The 16,298-nt window shown below is 43.6% G+C and overlaps 1 protein-coding gene across 1 annotated transcript in view; it reads left to right on the top strand.

The window, feature by feature from the left end:
• Window positions 1-16,296, top strand: part of LOC109877115 (low-density lipoprotein receptor-related protein) — a 75,729-nt gene extending 59,433 nt beyond the window's left edge. Inside the window, exon 26 of the mRNA XM_031817171.1 lies at window positions 16,159-16,296. Within this exon, the coding sequence (XP_031673031.1) occupies window positions 16,159-16,296 (138 nt within the window). The remainder of the gene's footprint in view (window positions 1-16,158) is intronic.
• The last annotated feature ends 2 nt before the right edge of the window (window positions 16,297-16,298 follow it).

The following is a 16,298-nucleotide window of genomic DNA, read 5'->3' as shown; positions in this document are numbered from 1 at the left end:
CTGTTGTCTGCAAACTTGATGATTGCGTTGAAGGTGTGAGTGGCCATGCAGTCATGGCTGAGCAGAGTACATGAGAGGGCTGAGCAGAGTACAGGAGGGGTCCCCTGTGTTGAGGATCAGCGTTGTCCTACCTTCACCACCTGGGGGTGGTCCATCAGCAAGTCCAGGACCCAGTTGCACAGGGCGGGGTTCAGACTCAGGGCCCCGAGCTTAATGAGCTTAGAGGATAAGCTGAACCCCACCCTGGACTTGCTGACGGACCAATATCCTATGATGTTGAAGGCTGAGCTGTCGTCAATGAACAGCATTTTTACATACAATACCAGCTTAAGTCAATTGTGTGGTGACAAGGTAGGGTTGGTATTCAGAAGATAGCCCTATTTGGTAAAGATCAAGTCCATATTATGGCAAGAACAGCTCAAATAAGCAAAGAGAAACAACAGTCCATTACTTTAAGACATGAAGGTCAGTCAATCTGGGAAATGTCAAGTATTTAGCACAGTGATGAAACTGGCTCTCACGAGGACCACCACAGGAAAGGAAGACCCAGAGTTACCTATGCTGCAGAGGACAAGTTCATTAGTTACCAGCCTCGGATATTGCAGCCCAAATAAATGCTTGAGTTCAATTTAACAGACCTAGCTCAACATCAACTGTTCAGAGGACACTGCATGAATCAGGCCTTCATGTACAAATTGCTGCAAAGAAACCACTAAACGACACCAATAAGAATGAGATTTGATTGTGCCAAGCAACATGAGCAATGGACATTAGTGGTGGAATTTTGTCCTTTGGTCGGAGTCCAAATTTGAGATTTTTGGTTCCAACCGCTGTCAGACAGTAGGTGAACAGATTTTCTCCACGTGTAGAGAATTTCACTACACTCGCATTAACATCTGCTAAACATGTGTGTATGACACACAAAATTTGATTTGTTTTTTCCCCACCCTGAAGCATGGAGGTGTGATGTGGGGGTACTTTGCAGCTGACAATTATTTAGAAAGGGCTATTTTACCAAGGAGAGTGATGGTGTGCTGCATCAGATGACCCGGCCTCCACACTCACCCAACCTCAACCCAATTGAGATGGTTTGGGATGAGATGGACCTCAGAGTGAAGGAAAAGCCGCAAACAAGTGCTCATATGTGGGAAGTCCAAGACTGTTGGATAATCATTCTTCATGAAGCTGGTTGAGTGAATGCGAAGACTGCAAAGCTGTCAAGGTAAAGGGTGACTACTTTGAAGAATCTAATGTAAAATGCTTGGGGGGTTACAACCGTTTTGATGGATTCACTATTCTACAATGTAGAAAAAAGTAAAGAAATACCCTTGAATGAGTAGGTGTCCAAACTTTTGACTGGTACTGGAAGTATTCCTCTTGTCCAGATTGGATATGGCCATTTGCAAGTAATGGCGATTGCATCTTTTAGGACGGTATGCAAATTGAAGTGTCTAGGGTGTCGGGTATGGTGGAGGCTACGGGATGATAATCATTTAGTTACCTTTTGTTTTCTTGGGTACAGGAACAATGGTGGACATCTTGAATTAAATGGGGACAGCAGACTGGGCTAAGTAGAGATTTAATATGTCTGTAAACACTCCAGCCAGTTAGTCTCTGAGGATGCGGCTAGGGATGTCTGGGCTGCCAGCCATGCAAGGGTTAACACGCTTTAATGTCTTACTCACGTCGGCCACGGAGAATGAGAGCCAACAATCCTCGAGAGGCCTGTGTCAGTGGTGCCATGTTATCCTCAGAGGGTGAAGAAGGCGTTTAACATGTCCTGGAGCAAGACGTCGGTGTCCGACGTGGCTGGTTTCCCCTTTGTAATCCGTGATTGTCTGGGGTCCCTGCTACATATGTCTGAGCTGTTCAATAGGGACAGTAATAATGTACTTTGCACACGAACCACCGTCTGTTTGGAGTAAAATCATGAATGTATTTGGTTCTTAGTGTATGTCTCCTACAGGGCCTTGGAAAGGGGTTGGTTGGGCCTTTCCACGGCACACTTGTAACGTTCTGATTGTCCAAAAGGGGTCCCCATCCATCTGTTCTTCCATTCACTCTGGAAAATGAGTCATTGTAGATGAGCTAGCCAGCCGTGTCAATGGTTCCTAGTGGGGTGTTGAGTAGTAGAATGGTCCCACTTAAATGAACTTTTCTGGATACTTAGGGCAGCTAATCAAATCAAATCAAATCAAATCAAATTTATTTATATAGCCCTTCGTACATCAGCTGATATCTCAAAGTGCTGTACAGAAACCCAGCCTAAAACCCCAAACAGCAAGCAATGCAGGTGTAGAAGCACGGTGGCTAGGAAAAACTCCCTAGAAAGGCCAAAACCTAGGAAGAAACCTAGAGAGGAACCAGGTTATGTGGGGTGGCCAGTCCTCTTCTGGCTGTGCCGGGTGGAGATTATAACAGAACATGGCCAAGATGTTCAAATGTTCATAAATGACCAGCATGGTCGAAACTGGAGCAGCAGCATGGCCAGGTGGACTGGGGACAGCAAGGAGTCATCATGTCAGGTAGTCCTGGGGCATGGTCCTAGGGCTCAGGTCCTCCGAGAGAGAAAGAAAGAGAAGGAGAGAATTAGAGAACGCACACTTAGATTCACACAGGACACCGAATAGGACAGGAGAAGTACTCCAGATATAACAAACTGACCCCAGCCCCCCGACACATAAACTACTGCAGCATAAATACTGCTTTACCAGTGATTTGTCCGGGAGGTGAGCTTCTCGCCTCTACCTCATTGAGATTTCAGAGTTAAAACCGCTTTAGACGTGAGCTGCAGCTCGACGCCTTTCTGGTCTAGGTTAATTAACACATTTTATACAGTTCTTCAAAAGGGGCAGTTCATGAGGCTGACATGCCATCTGACCTTTCTCAAGGGGGTGGTGACTACTTACTTGTACAAAGTTATAGAAAAGTTTCTAAGAGGAAGTTGATCATATTATCAACAAAACACATTGTTCATATTTACACAACAGAGGATGGACACTTCACACAGTGTGTGTATACGTTTCAAGTCACAGTATTTCCTCTATTTTTAATGGCATCACAAAATAAGCAAATGTTACTCACCACCTGGATTCGGTCTTATGTAGCAATGTGAAATTGTTTTTGGAAAGCAAATCTGCTTTGAAAGTTGTAAACTCAACTTGTAAACCCAATTGAGAAAATGGTCTTTGAATGTTTTGGTATCTAGTGAAAGGCTCTGTCTACACCATTAAGCATCGTTCACATCCTCTTAAGCTTTATCCCCACCATCCCGTTTTGCTCTTGGAGCGCACATTGACGCTCTGGCCGATGATTTGTTTACCTCTGGATAACATAAACAGCCTAAACCGCTCTGCTGGCAACAATTTCATTACGCTTTTTTGCAGACGTTTACTGACCCGCGGCCATATTCAATGGGTGCTGTAGACATGTCACATAATGTAAGCTAACGAAGCAGCCAGCTAACATTAGCTAGTTAAACAACAATGAATGAAGTGGCAACAATTCCACAGTGCTGGGAGCAAACCAACCAGGTCCAATGTGAGCTAGCTAACATTAGGCTCTAACTAGAAAAGCAAACGGCTCTGGGAAACAAGTAATGCCAGCCAACATTAGCTAACAGTCACTTATCTTGAAATGAAACACTTTGTCGGAATTAGAAAACGTGTATCCGAATGTAGCTAGCTGTCTTACCTGTATACATCAACATGCATCATGGACGTGTTTATCAGGAATGCAATACCACGGTTGCCCTTAGTTTGAAGATATAATCTGAAGACTGGTTTTCTACGTCTCCTTAGCTATCATACTCTAATTCCAATGATTTCAAAACGTGATCCTCAGAAAATGGAGAGCAACACTTATGCAGCTCCACTACTTTAAAAAGAAACTGCATTAGACAGGATTATCAAGTCTGACGAACTCAAATAAAGTCTTCAATATTGGCAGACAAATCTGAATGCCTCTCTTGGCATGTCCAGCCCACTCATCTCAGCCAATCATGGCTAATGGGAAGGTTGCTAGCATTGTGGCTTAACCAACAAGGCTCCTAATTTAACAATTTTAATCGTAAGAAAGTCATGTTCGAATGCAATTACTTCCCAAAGAGATTTGTTCAAATATCTCTCCTGTGAAGTCGTGACTTGCCGACTAGACGCCTAGTTTCCTGAATCTGGTCACATGACCTTCTTTAGATCGCCTCTGACCATTCCCCACATTCTGTAAAAAATATTTTGACAGTATTCTGCTTTAGAAAGTGTTAGTTTCGGGGGGCGAATGTCCTGTAACAAGGCATATTCCTGTGTGGAATTTGGAGAGGAAGATGGCTGAAAAGGTTTGTACTTGATTAATGGGGTGTTTGCTGTCCACCCCCCCCCCCCCCCCCCCCCCCCCCCCCCCCCCCCCCCCCCCCCCCCCCCACCAGTTACCCTCTGCGACTGAAAAAGGTCTGGCTGAATATTTATTTCCAAGCTGATCTGACCTATTTGGATACTTCCAGGACAGTCATGACTCCAGTCACCTTATGCGGTGGTTCGCACATTCAGTTTTGGTGCAACTGCGGCCAATCTATCCAAAGTTATGGACTACGGTAGGTTTTAATAGTGAGTGGGAACATACCCTATACACTTCCTGATGAACTCGGTCAGTATAATATCAAGGTTATTCTGAGGCAACCCGGAACATATCCCAGTCCGCTATATCAAAACAATCTTGAAGATAGGATTCCGATTAGTCAGACCAGGGTTGATATGACCTGCAAGACCACTTGTACTTCCTGTTTGAGTTTCTGCCTATAGGAAGGGAAAATCAGAATGGAGTTTTGATCTGACTTTCCCGAAAGGAAGGGCGGGGGAGGGCCTTGCAGGCATTCCAGAAAGGAGAGTAATAGTGGCCGAGAGTTTTTGAAGAGCGAGTACTACAGGCAATGTGTGAACTTTGGTAGCATTTTCCTCAACCTGCTTTTTTAGACTAGCTAGCTACTAGAAATACGGCCTCAGGATATGTGGTTTCCAGTTTGCACGAAGTCCAGTGTAGTTAATTGAGGGTCATCGTATCTGCTCGAAGGGGAATATATACACTGTGACTAAACCGAAGAGAATTCTCTTGATGGTATATGGTCGCATTTGATTCTAGGTCGGGTGAATTAATGTACCTGGACTCGCACCATAAGTAGTAATCATGAAACGCACATCAGTCATCTTCCCGGAGAATTCTTTCTTTATTCCTGTCTGTGCGACGTATCAAACTTTTTTTTTGTTGTGTCAAATGCCAACATAGGGATTAGTGTGCCAGAGCCCTGGTCTAAAGTAGTGCACTATATAGGGATTGTGTGCCATTTGGGAATCAGCACTATGGTTTATTTTTTGGTAAACACTACTGCTCCACTTTTCAACTGTTCTGCCTATTATTATTCGGACATGCTGGTCATTTATAACATTTAACATCTGGCCATGTTCTGTTATAATCTCCACCCAGCACAGCCAAAAGGACTGGCCACCCCACATATGCCTCTCTAATTCTCTCTTTCTTTCTCTCTCACCGAGGACCACATGGCCCCAGGACTACCTGACATGATGACTCCTTGCTGTCCCCAGTCCATCTGACCAGCTGCTGCTCCAGTTTCAAACTGTTCTGCCTTATTATTATTCGACCATGCGGGTCATTATGAACATGTGAACATCTTGGCCATGTCTGTTAAAAACTCCACCCGGCACAGCCAGAAGAGGACTGGCCACCCCTCATAGCCTGGTTTCTTCTCTAGGTTCTCTTCCTAGGTTTTGGCCTTTCTAGGGAGTTTTTCCTAGCCACTGTGCTTCTACACTGCATTGCTTGCTGTTTGTGGGCGTTTGAGGCTGGGTTCTGTACAGCACTTTGAGATATCAGCTGATGTACGAAGGGCTTTATAAATAAATTGATTTGATACTGATGGACTTGGAGTACAAGCTGGCCTTCTCCATCAGCAACCAAAACCCCCTATTCTAATCCACTGCCTCTTCAATTCTGTCAAATAAACATGGCAAGCTAAGTACACAAAGCGTACCTGTCTTCATAAACGTGAACAAAAGACATTACGCCAGTCTATTTGTTTCTTGAACAAAAGGATTTGGAGGAGGTGGCTGGGGCCGGCTAGAGATGCCAGAGGAGGGAACCACAAAAAATGTAGCACAACTCAGCAGCATCATTGTTCTGTTTTTTTTTTAATGTAAAAACCTAGAAAAATGATGCACCTTACCTGATACAACATGCCTGTTCTGGAGACCAAGGTGTGAATTGAGCAATCTGTGTTTTCCTAACTATGTTCTCCCATCCCGTAAAGGGGTTTAGCGCAAACAGTCCTCCCACCTGTAACCAAGCAGACATGCAGTCACAGAGCCGACGGGGCCTTACACACACCCCTTCTATAGCTGCAGGGGGGAATATCTTGGAAATGGCATTAACTAAAATCATAGGCGGTGTGTGTGTGTCAGTCACATGCACACCCGCTCGTCTGCATTCACCCACGGAATGTGTAATATCATACACTCACCTATTCATATGACGTGTTAGTAGTCATTTTAGCGACCTTCTTATCCAGAAGACTACAGGAGCGATTTACTGTATGCAAAAAGGGATATTGAATTGTGTTTGGGTGTCAAGGCACCAAATAATCACTTCTGAAGGAGATCCAGAGAGCCTTACAGAGGCAATAGGGATAAGTGCCTTGCAAGGGCACAACAGATTTTCACCTAGTCGCTCGGGGATTCAAACCAGCAACCTTTCAGTTACCTAACCCAACACCTTAAACCGCTAGGCTATTGGATTCACGTCTCTATCTCAACCACAATCTAAGTTTAAAAATAATTAAAAAATAGGACTAATCTAATCAAACTTAAATGCATTTTAAATAAAGTTGGATTGATTTAAATAAAGTTGGATTTGATTTTAAATAAAGTTGGATTTGATTTTAATAAAGTTGGATTTGATTTTAAATAAAGTGGATTTGATTTTAAATAAAGTTGGATTGATTTTAAATAAAGTTGGATTTGTTTTTAAATAAAGTTGGATTTGATTTTAAATAAAGTTGGATTTGATTTTAATAAGTTGGATTGATTTTAAATAATTGGATTTGATTGAGAAGGTGGGAAGTTAAGTTCCTTGGCGTACACACCACAGACACGGAAATGGTCCACCCACACAGACAGCATGGTGAAGGCGCAGCAGCCCTAACCTCAGGCGCTGAAGAAATTTGGCTCGTCACCACACACTGGGGAAAACTACCTGCCCTCCAGGACAACTACACCACCCGATGTCACAGGAAGGCCAAAAGATCATCAAGGACAACAACCACCCGAACCACTTCCTGTTCAACCAACTTTCTTATTCATTCCTTTACACTTGTGTGTGTATAAGGTAGTTGTTGTAAATTGTTAGATTACTTGTATATTACTGCAGGGTCGGAACTAGAAGCACAAGCATTTCGCGACAAATCGCTAAAACATCTGCAACCATGTGTATCTGACAAATACTATTTGATTTGACAGTTGGAAAATGTTTACTAGCTAGTATATTAGCAGTTGATACATGTTACCTACAGTCTAACCCTTTTGTGCTGAATTGTTTTGGGGAAACTAACGCTTCATTAGACTTGTTCTGGGTAGAGTGTAAAAGGCCTGTCGGTTATCTTGGTAATACTCTCTCCCTACAGAATCTCCAGTTCCACTTACTACAGCTTATTTGGCTCCAACTACAACCGCTCCAGATATTCTCCTGCTCAGCCAGTCTGTACCAGTCCATCAGTGAGGTGTCGGGGCTCAACTTTGTGCATCTCCCAAACTCAGCTGTGTGACACATTGAGAGACTGCCCTGATGGTTTCGATGAGGAGTCCTGCATTACTAAATGTCCAAACCGAGGTAGATATATAATGCGTTCTGATATTTGATACTACTGCTTTGCCACCCAGAAAACCCCTTTAACCCTCTTAACCTTTCTTCATGGTCCCTCTTATGTGTGTCTCCCAGGTGAGTTCCGGTGTAAGGACAGGAGGAAATGTATTAAGAGGAGTCTGGTTTGTGATGGACGCGCTCATTGCCATGATGGCTCAGATGAGATTGGCTGTCCAACGATCGCTGCTCCAACATCCCAAACTGCCCCCCTGAAGTGCCGTATGGGTTCTAGACTGTGCAAGGATGGTAGAGAGTGTGTCCTGCACAGCCATGTTTGTGATGGAGAGGTGGACTGTAAGGATGGATCAGATGAACAGGACTGTGGAGGTGATCTGATTTCTGACTGGTCAGTCGGGACGTTTTCTAAATCGACTAAGTGTCTGACGGTGTTTGTAAAATGGCATGACGTCCCAAAAATGGGGAACCGGACAGAACTGCCACTTGCAGTACACGGTCAACAATGTGACAAAGGTTATTGAATGTTTTTGTAGGGCTGTCAGAGTTAATCAGTTAACGTAAGTAATCTTTTTGAAATTTTAGTGCGCATTTTCTTTATCGCCAATAAGCGCATTGTCTGAAAGCGTGTAATATTAGGTCAAAAGACATCTCAATCTACAATGCCATGTAATGCATATTAACATTGCACTTAAAGAAAGTGTGCGTTGTCAATTTACCTAATTTTGCTAACCGTTACCTTAGACAAAGTCAAGACATCAATGTTCTTGGAATGTTTTTTGTATGAATCTTAAATGATGGCTCACTGAATAGGCAGGGGGGTTTATCAAAATATTTAGGCACGGCACGCTTTTGGACTCATTCAGCAGTTTTTACTGATTAGGTACAATACCATTCGAAATGAATGTTGAAAGTTTAAATTATATTCCTAAAACATTAGTATAAAATGATGCCATGGCTGTCTCCTGTTGACTACACATATAGATAAATATCCTAACTAATATGCAGAAAAGGTTATTAATAGTACATTTACAATCTACACAAACTGTACATCTGCAAGAATCATGTATATTTTTTAACGAGTACCTTATAAACTGCACACGCACCAAAAACCCTCATTCAAGGGTTTTTCTTTTTACCATTTTCTACATTGTAGAATAATTGTGAAGACATCAACTATGAATTAGCACATATGGAATCATGTAGTAACCAAAGTGTTCAAATCTAAATATATTTATAAATTAGAAATTCTTCAAAAAAGCCACCCTTTGCCTTGACAGCTTTGCACACTCTTGGCATTCTCTCAACCAGCTTCATGAGGTAGTGACTTGGAATGCGTTTTCAATTAGCAGGTGTGCCGCCTTAAAGTATTTGTGAAATGTGTTTGAGCCAATCCGTTGTGACAATGTAACGAGGGTATACAGAAGAGAGCCCTATTTGGTAAGAACAGCTCAAATAGCAATGAGAAATGACTGTCCATTTTAAGACATGAAGGTCAGTCAATTGGAAAATGTCAACTTTTGAAGTTCAAGTGCAGTCGCAAAAACCAAGCACCATAATGTAACTGGCTCTAATGAGGACCGCCACAGGAATGGACGACCCAGAGTTACCCCTGATGCAAAGGATAAGTTCATTAGATTTCCCAGCCTCAGAAATTGCAGCCCAAATAAATGCTTCACGTAGTTCAAGTAAGACGCATCTCAACATCAACTGGTCAGAGGAGACTGCGAATCCAGCCACCATGGTCGAATTGCTGCAAAGAAACCACTACTAAAGGACACTAATAAGAAAGACTTGCTTGAGCCAAGAAACACAAGCAATGGACATTAGACCGGTGGAAATTTGTCCTTTTGGTCCGAGTCCAAATTGGAGATTTTTGGTTCCAACCGCTATGTCTTTGCGAGAACAGATCTCCGCATGTGTTTTTCCCACCATACAGCATGAAGGAGGTGGTGTTACGGTGTGGGGCTGCTTTGCTGGTGACACGGTCACAGCATTCTGCAGCGATACGCCATACCATCTGGTTTGGGCTTAGTGGGACTGTCATTTTGTTTTAACAGGACAATGACCCAACACAACTCCAGGCTGTTTAAGGGCTATTTTAACAATACGGAGAGTGATTGAGTACTACATCAGATGACCTGGCTTCCACAATCCCCCGACCTCAACCAAATTGAGATGGTTTGGGATGAGTTGGACCGCAGAGTGAAGGGAAAGCATCCAACAAGTGCTCACCATATGTGGGAACTCAAGACTTGGAAAAGCATTCCAGGTGAAGCTGGTTGAGCGAATGCCAAGTGTGCAAAGCTGTCAGAGCAAAGGATGGCTATTTGAAATATATATTTAGATTTTAACACTTTGGTTGCTACATGATTCCATATGTTGCATAGTTTTGTCTTCGCTATTATTCTGCAACATAGGAAAAATAAGGAACCGTTTGCTTGAGTAGGTGTTCTAACACTTTTGACCGGTAGGGTTTTCCGCTCTAGGTTATGCTTGTTGTAAAAATTCAGAAAACAAAACATATTTACATTTGTTTAAAGATTAACTTCTTGTTAATCCAACCACTGTCAGATTTATAAAATGCTTTTCGGCGAAAGCATACCTAGCCCAGAACATAGCCTAGTTGAAACATTATTACAAATAGTAACCAGCCAAGCAGAAGTGTTACAGAACTCAGAAATGGAGAGAAAATTAATCCCTTACCTTTGATCTTCATATGGTGGCATTCAGAAGACATTCATTTACTCAAATGTTCCTTTTGTTCGATAGTCTCTTTATATCCAAAACCTCTTTTATTCAGATTTTCTTCAGTAATCCACAGGCTCAAACGCAGTCAAAACAGGCAGACAAAAAATCCAAATGTATCCGTAAAGTTCATAGAAACATGTCAAACAATGTTTATATTCAATCCTCAGGTTGTTTTTAGCCCAAATGATCTATAATATTTCAACCGGACAATGACGTCGTCAATATAAAAGGTACACAAGAAATGCACTCTCTCGGGATTGCGCATGAAAAAGCTCTGACACGTAAGGTTCCACTCATTCAGACTGGTCTTACTCCCTCATAAGAATACAAGCCTGAAACTATTTCTAAACACTGACATCTAGTGGAAGGCATAGGAAATGCAAATTGAGTCCTAAGTCGCTGGATACTGTAATGGCATTGAATAGAAAACTACAAAACCAAAACACAATACTTCCTGAATGGATTTTTCTCAGGTTTTCGCCTGCCAAATCAGTTCTGTTATACTCCGAGACAATATTTGAACAGTTCTGGAAACTAGACTTCTCTATCCAAATCTACCAGTTACATGCATATCATATCTTCTGGGCCCGAGTAGCAGGCTTCTTAATTTGGGCATGCTTTTCATCCGAATGCTGCCCCCTACCCTAGAGAGGATTTATATGTCACTTATTAGAGGATAACCTTTGGAAATGTCCACTATTTTGTGATGTTTTGATAGGGGATCACAAACAGGAAGAGGAACAATTTAGAAATTTATTTTGAATTTTTAAAGCCACATGGAAACTTGGATAAACCTATACATGGTTGGTTAGATGAGAATTTATAGAAGGCTTCCATTTATATTTTGGAATGGCAGATTTAGATTTGGTGGTCTGCATCAAGGACAAAGGAATAAACCACTAAGGTCAATGAATCACGACCTGCCATAGAATATCTGCAGTGAGTGATAAAAAAACAAAATTCTTACAATTTAGCAGATTAACACTGGAGTGATATATGAGCAGATGGTGTGTGAGTAGTGATACTGGTGTGCAAAAGTGCAGCAAAGTAAATAAAAACAATATGGGATGAGGTAGGTAGATCGGGTGGGCTATTTACAGATGGACTCTGTACAGCTGCAGCGATCGGTTAGCTGCTCAGATAGCTGATGTTTAAAGTTAGTTAGGGAAACGTAAGACTCAGCTTCAGAGATTTTTGCAATTAGTTCCAGTCACTGGCAGCAGAGAACTGCAAGGAAAGGCGGGCAAAGAAGCTGTTGGCTTTAAGGATGACCAGTAAGATATATCTGCTGGAACGCGTGCTACGGGTGGGTGTTATCGTGAGCTGTGAAGGCAGAGCTTTACCTAGCATAGACTGATAGATGACCTGGAGCCAGTGGGTCTGGCGACGAATATGTTACCGGGGCCAGCCGACTAGAGCATACAGGTCGCAGTGGTGGGTGGTATAACGCGCTTTGGTAACAAAACAGATGGCACTGTGATAGACTACATCCAATTTGCTGAGTAGAGTATTGGAAGCTGTTTTGTAGATGACATCGCCGAAGTCGAGGATCGGTAGGACAGTCAGTTTTACTAGGCTAAGTTTGGCGGCGTGAGTGGAGGCCATTTTTGACTTTCAAATCGTGGTATTGATGTGTAGCCAGTGACTTGGGGACCGCCCAGAATTATCTGCACCATTTGAGGAAAATTCAAACTGCATTCTAAGTTCTGTGACCTCCTCCCCACCCCCACACACTCCTATGACAAAATCAAATCTATTGCTGTTTTAAGCAATTGGTCTTGTCGTCATGTTGACTAAACTTTTATACTAACATCACCAAACTGAGGTCAAACGGAAGTGTAATGTGGTTCAAATGTTGCCTTGTGTAATGTAGTAACACATACTATCCACATATTGGAAAGTAGCGTAATACAGCTGATAAAACTGTGGGTTTACAAAACTGAAGAAAGTCTGCTCAAACTGTCTCAGGGAAGCGCTTCTGCATGCTTGTCATCCTCACCATGGTCTTGACCTGACTGTAGTTTGAAATTGTAACTGACTTCAGTGGGCAAATGCTCACCTTCAATGGCCACTGGCACTCTGGCGAAGTGTGCTTCGTGGATTTAATCCTGGTTTCAACTGTACCAAGCAGATGTTGGATAGCATAAGGCATCTTGTGGGCGAGAGGTTTCATGTCAACATTGTGAAGAATGCCCCATGGTGGGTTTATGGTATGGGCAAACATAAGCTATGAACACAATTGCCTTTTATCGATGGCAATTTGAATGCACGGAGATGCCATGAGATCCTGAGGCCCATTCATCTGCCGCCATCACCTCATGTTTAAGCATGATAATGCATGGCGCCATGTCTCAAGGATCTGTACACAATTCCTGGAAGCTGAAGTATGGCCTGCATACTCACCAGACATATCACCCGTTGAGCATGTTTGGAAGACTGTGTACGACAGCATTTTCCAGTTCCTGCCAATATCCAGTAACTTCTCACAGCCATTGAAGATGAGTGGGACAATATTCCACAGGCTGCCATCAACAGCCTGATCAACTCTACATGAAAATGGAAAATGGCGGTCACACCAGATACTGACTGGTTTTCTGATCCAAGTCTCTACCTTTTTAAGGTACCTGTGACCAGCTGATGCAAATCTGTATTCCCAGTTGTGAAATCCATAGATTAAGGCCTAATGATTGTATTTCAATTGACTGATTTCCTTATCAAATCAATTTATAAAGACTGTACACCAGCAGAGTGCTATAAAGTGCTATACAGAAAACGAGCCTAAAACCCGAACAACAGCAATGCAGACGTAGAAGCAAGGTGGCAATGAACTACCTAGAATGGCAGGAACCTAGGAAGAAACTATAGGAACCAGGCACTGAGGGGTGGCCAGTCCTATTCTGGCTGTGCTGTGTGGGGGTATATGGCCATTTAAGGCAAGATTGTTCAAAAGTTGATAATGACCACCAGGGTCAAAACAATCATTGGTTGTAGAGGGTGCAACATGTACTCCTCAGGAGTACATGTCAATGGCTCTTCATAGCTGAGCAGTGAGGTTGTTTGTGGGGGGGGTCGAGGGAGCTCAGTAAAATCTTTGTTGCGTTGATATTTTTAAGTGTACATTGACATATTGACTGCGCGGGCTGGCAAAACCTGGCAAAACCTATTCTAACTTCTGCGACGCATACAAAGCCCTCCCCTGCCCTCCTTTCGGAAAATCTGACCGACTCCATTTTGTTGCTCCCAGCCTATAGACAGAAACTTAAACAGGAAGCCTGTGCTCAGTTCTGTTTAAACGCTTGAAGATTGCTTCCTTTTACTCGGACTGGGATATGTTCGGCATAGCGTCGGACATTAACATGGATGAATATGCTGATTCGGTGAGCGAGTTTATTAGCAAGTGCATCGGTGATGTTGTACCCACAGCGTCTAAAACATTCCCCAACCAGAAACCGTGGATTGATGGCAGCATTTGCAAAACTGAAAGCACGAACCACTGCTTTTAATCAGGGCAAGGTGACTGGAAACATGACCGACTACAGTGTAGCTATTCCCTCCAAGGCAATCGAACAAGCTAAGCGTCAGTATAGAGACAAAGTAGTCGCACTTCAATGCCAGACTGCATCCCCAGCCGCGTCCTCAGAGCATGCGCAGACCAGCTGGCTGGGTGTTTACGGACATATTCAATCAATCCTTATCCCAGTCTGCTGTTCCCACATGCTTCAAGAGGGCCACCATTGTTCCTGTTCCCAAGAAAGCGAAGGTAACTGAGCTAAATGACTATCCGCTTCGTAACACTCACTTCCGTGCTTTGAGAGACTAATCAAGGACCATATCACCTCCACCCTACCTGACACCCTAGACCTACTCCAATTTGCTTACCGCCCAATAGGTCCAAATCAAATGTATTTATATAGCCCTTCGTACATCAGCTGATATCTCAAAGTGCTGTACAGAAACCCAGCCTAAAACCCCAAACAGCAAGCAATGCAGGTGGAGAAGCACGGACAATGACAACGTTGTCCACAGACAACGCAATCACACTGCCCTAACCCATCTGGACAAGAGGAATACCTATGTAAGAATGCTGTTCATCGACTACAGCTCAGCATTTAACATCACAGTACCCCCAACTCGTCATTAAGCTCCCCGCCCTGTGAAACTGGGTCCTGGATTTCCTGACGGGCCGCCCCCAGGTGGTGAGGGTAGGTAACATCTCCACCCCCTGATCCTCCACACTGGGGCCCCACAAGGATGCGTTCTCAGCCCTCTCCTGTTCACCCATGACTGGTTGGCCATGCCCGCCTCCAACTCAATCATCAAGTTTGCAGACGACACTACAGTGGTAGGCTTGATTGCCAACAATGACGAGACGGCCTACAGGGAGGAGGTGAAGGCCCTCGGAGTGTGGTCGAGTGAGGTTATTTTCCTGACGTCAACAAAACAAAGGAGATGATCGTGGACTTCAGGAAACAGCAGACGGAGGAGCCCCTATCCACATCGATGGGACAGTCGTGGAGAAGGTGGGAAGTTAAGTTCCTTGGCGTACACACCACAGACAACTGAAATGGTCCACCCACACAGACAGCATGGTGAAGGCGCAGCAGCCCTAACCTCAGGCGGCTGAAGAAATTTGGCTCGTCACCAAACACACTCACAAACTTTTACAGATGCACAATCGAGAACATCCTGTCGGGCTGTTGCCTGGTACGGCAACTGCTCCGCCCACAACCGTAAGGCTCTCCAGAGGGTAGTGAGCTCTGCACAACGCATCACTGGGGAAAACTACCTGCCCTCCAGGACAACTACACCACCCGATGTCACAGGAAGGCCAAAAAGATCATCAAGGACAACAACCACCCGAACCACTTCCTGTTCAACCAACTTTCTTATTCATTCCTTTACACTTGTGTGTGTATAAGGTAGTTGTTGTGAAATTGTTAGATTACTTGTATATTACTGCAGGGTCGGAACTAGAAGCACAAGCATTTCGCGACAAACTCGCTAAAACATCTGCTAACCATGTGTATCTGACAAATACAATTTGATTTGACAGTTGGAAAATGTTTACTAGCTAGTATATTAGCAGTTGATACATGTTACCTACAGTCTAACCCTTTTGTGCTGAATTGTTTTGGGGAAACTAACGCTTCATTAGACTTGTTCTGGGTAGAGTGTAAAAGGCCTGTCGGTTATCTTGGTAATACTCTCTCCCTACAGAATCTCCAGTTCCACTTACTACAGCTTATTTGGCTCCAACTACAACCGCTCCAGATATTCTTCCTGCTCAGCCAGTCTGTACCAGTCCATCAGTGAGGTGTCGGGGCTCAACTTTGTGCATCTCCCAAACTCAGCTGTGTGACACATTGAGAGACTGCCCTGATGGTTTCGATGAGGAGTCCTGCATTACTAAATGTCCAAACCGAGTAGATATATTAATGCGTTCTGATATTTGATACTGCTTTGCCACCCAGAAAACCCCTTTAACCCTCTTAACCTTTCTTCATGGTCCCTCTTATGTGTGTCTCCCAGGTGAGTTCCGGTGTAAGGACAGGAGGAAATGTATTAAGAGGAGTCTGGTTTGTGATGGACGCGCTCATTGCCATGATGGCTCAGATGAGATTGGCTGTCCAACGATCGCTGCTCCAACATCCCAAACTGCCCCCCTGAAG

The sequence above is a fragment of the Oncorhynchus kisutch genome, unplaced genomic scaffold (assembly GCF_002021735.2).
Source record: "Oncorhynchus kisutch isolate 150728-3 unplaced genomic scaffold, Okis_V2 scaffold952, whole genome shotgun sequence".
Taxonomy (NCBI): Eukaryota; Metazoa; Chordata; class Actinopteri; order Salmoniformes; family Salmonidae; genus Oncorhynchus; species Oncorhynchus kisutch.
This window is presented reverse-complemented; position numbering and strand designations above follow the sequence as displayed.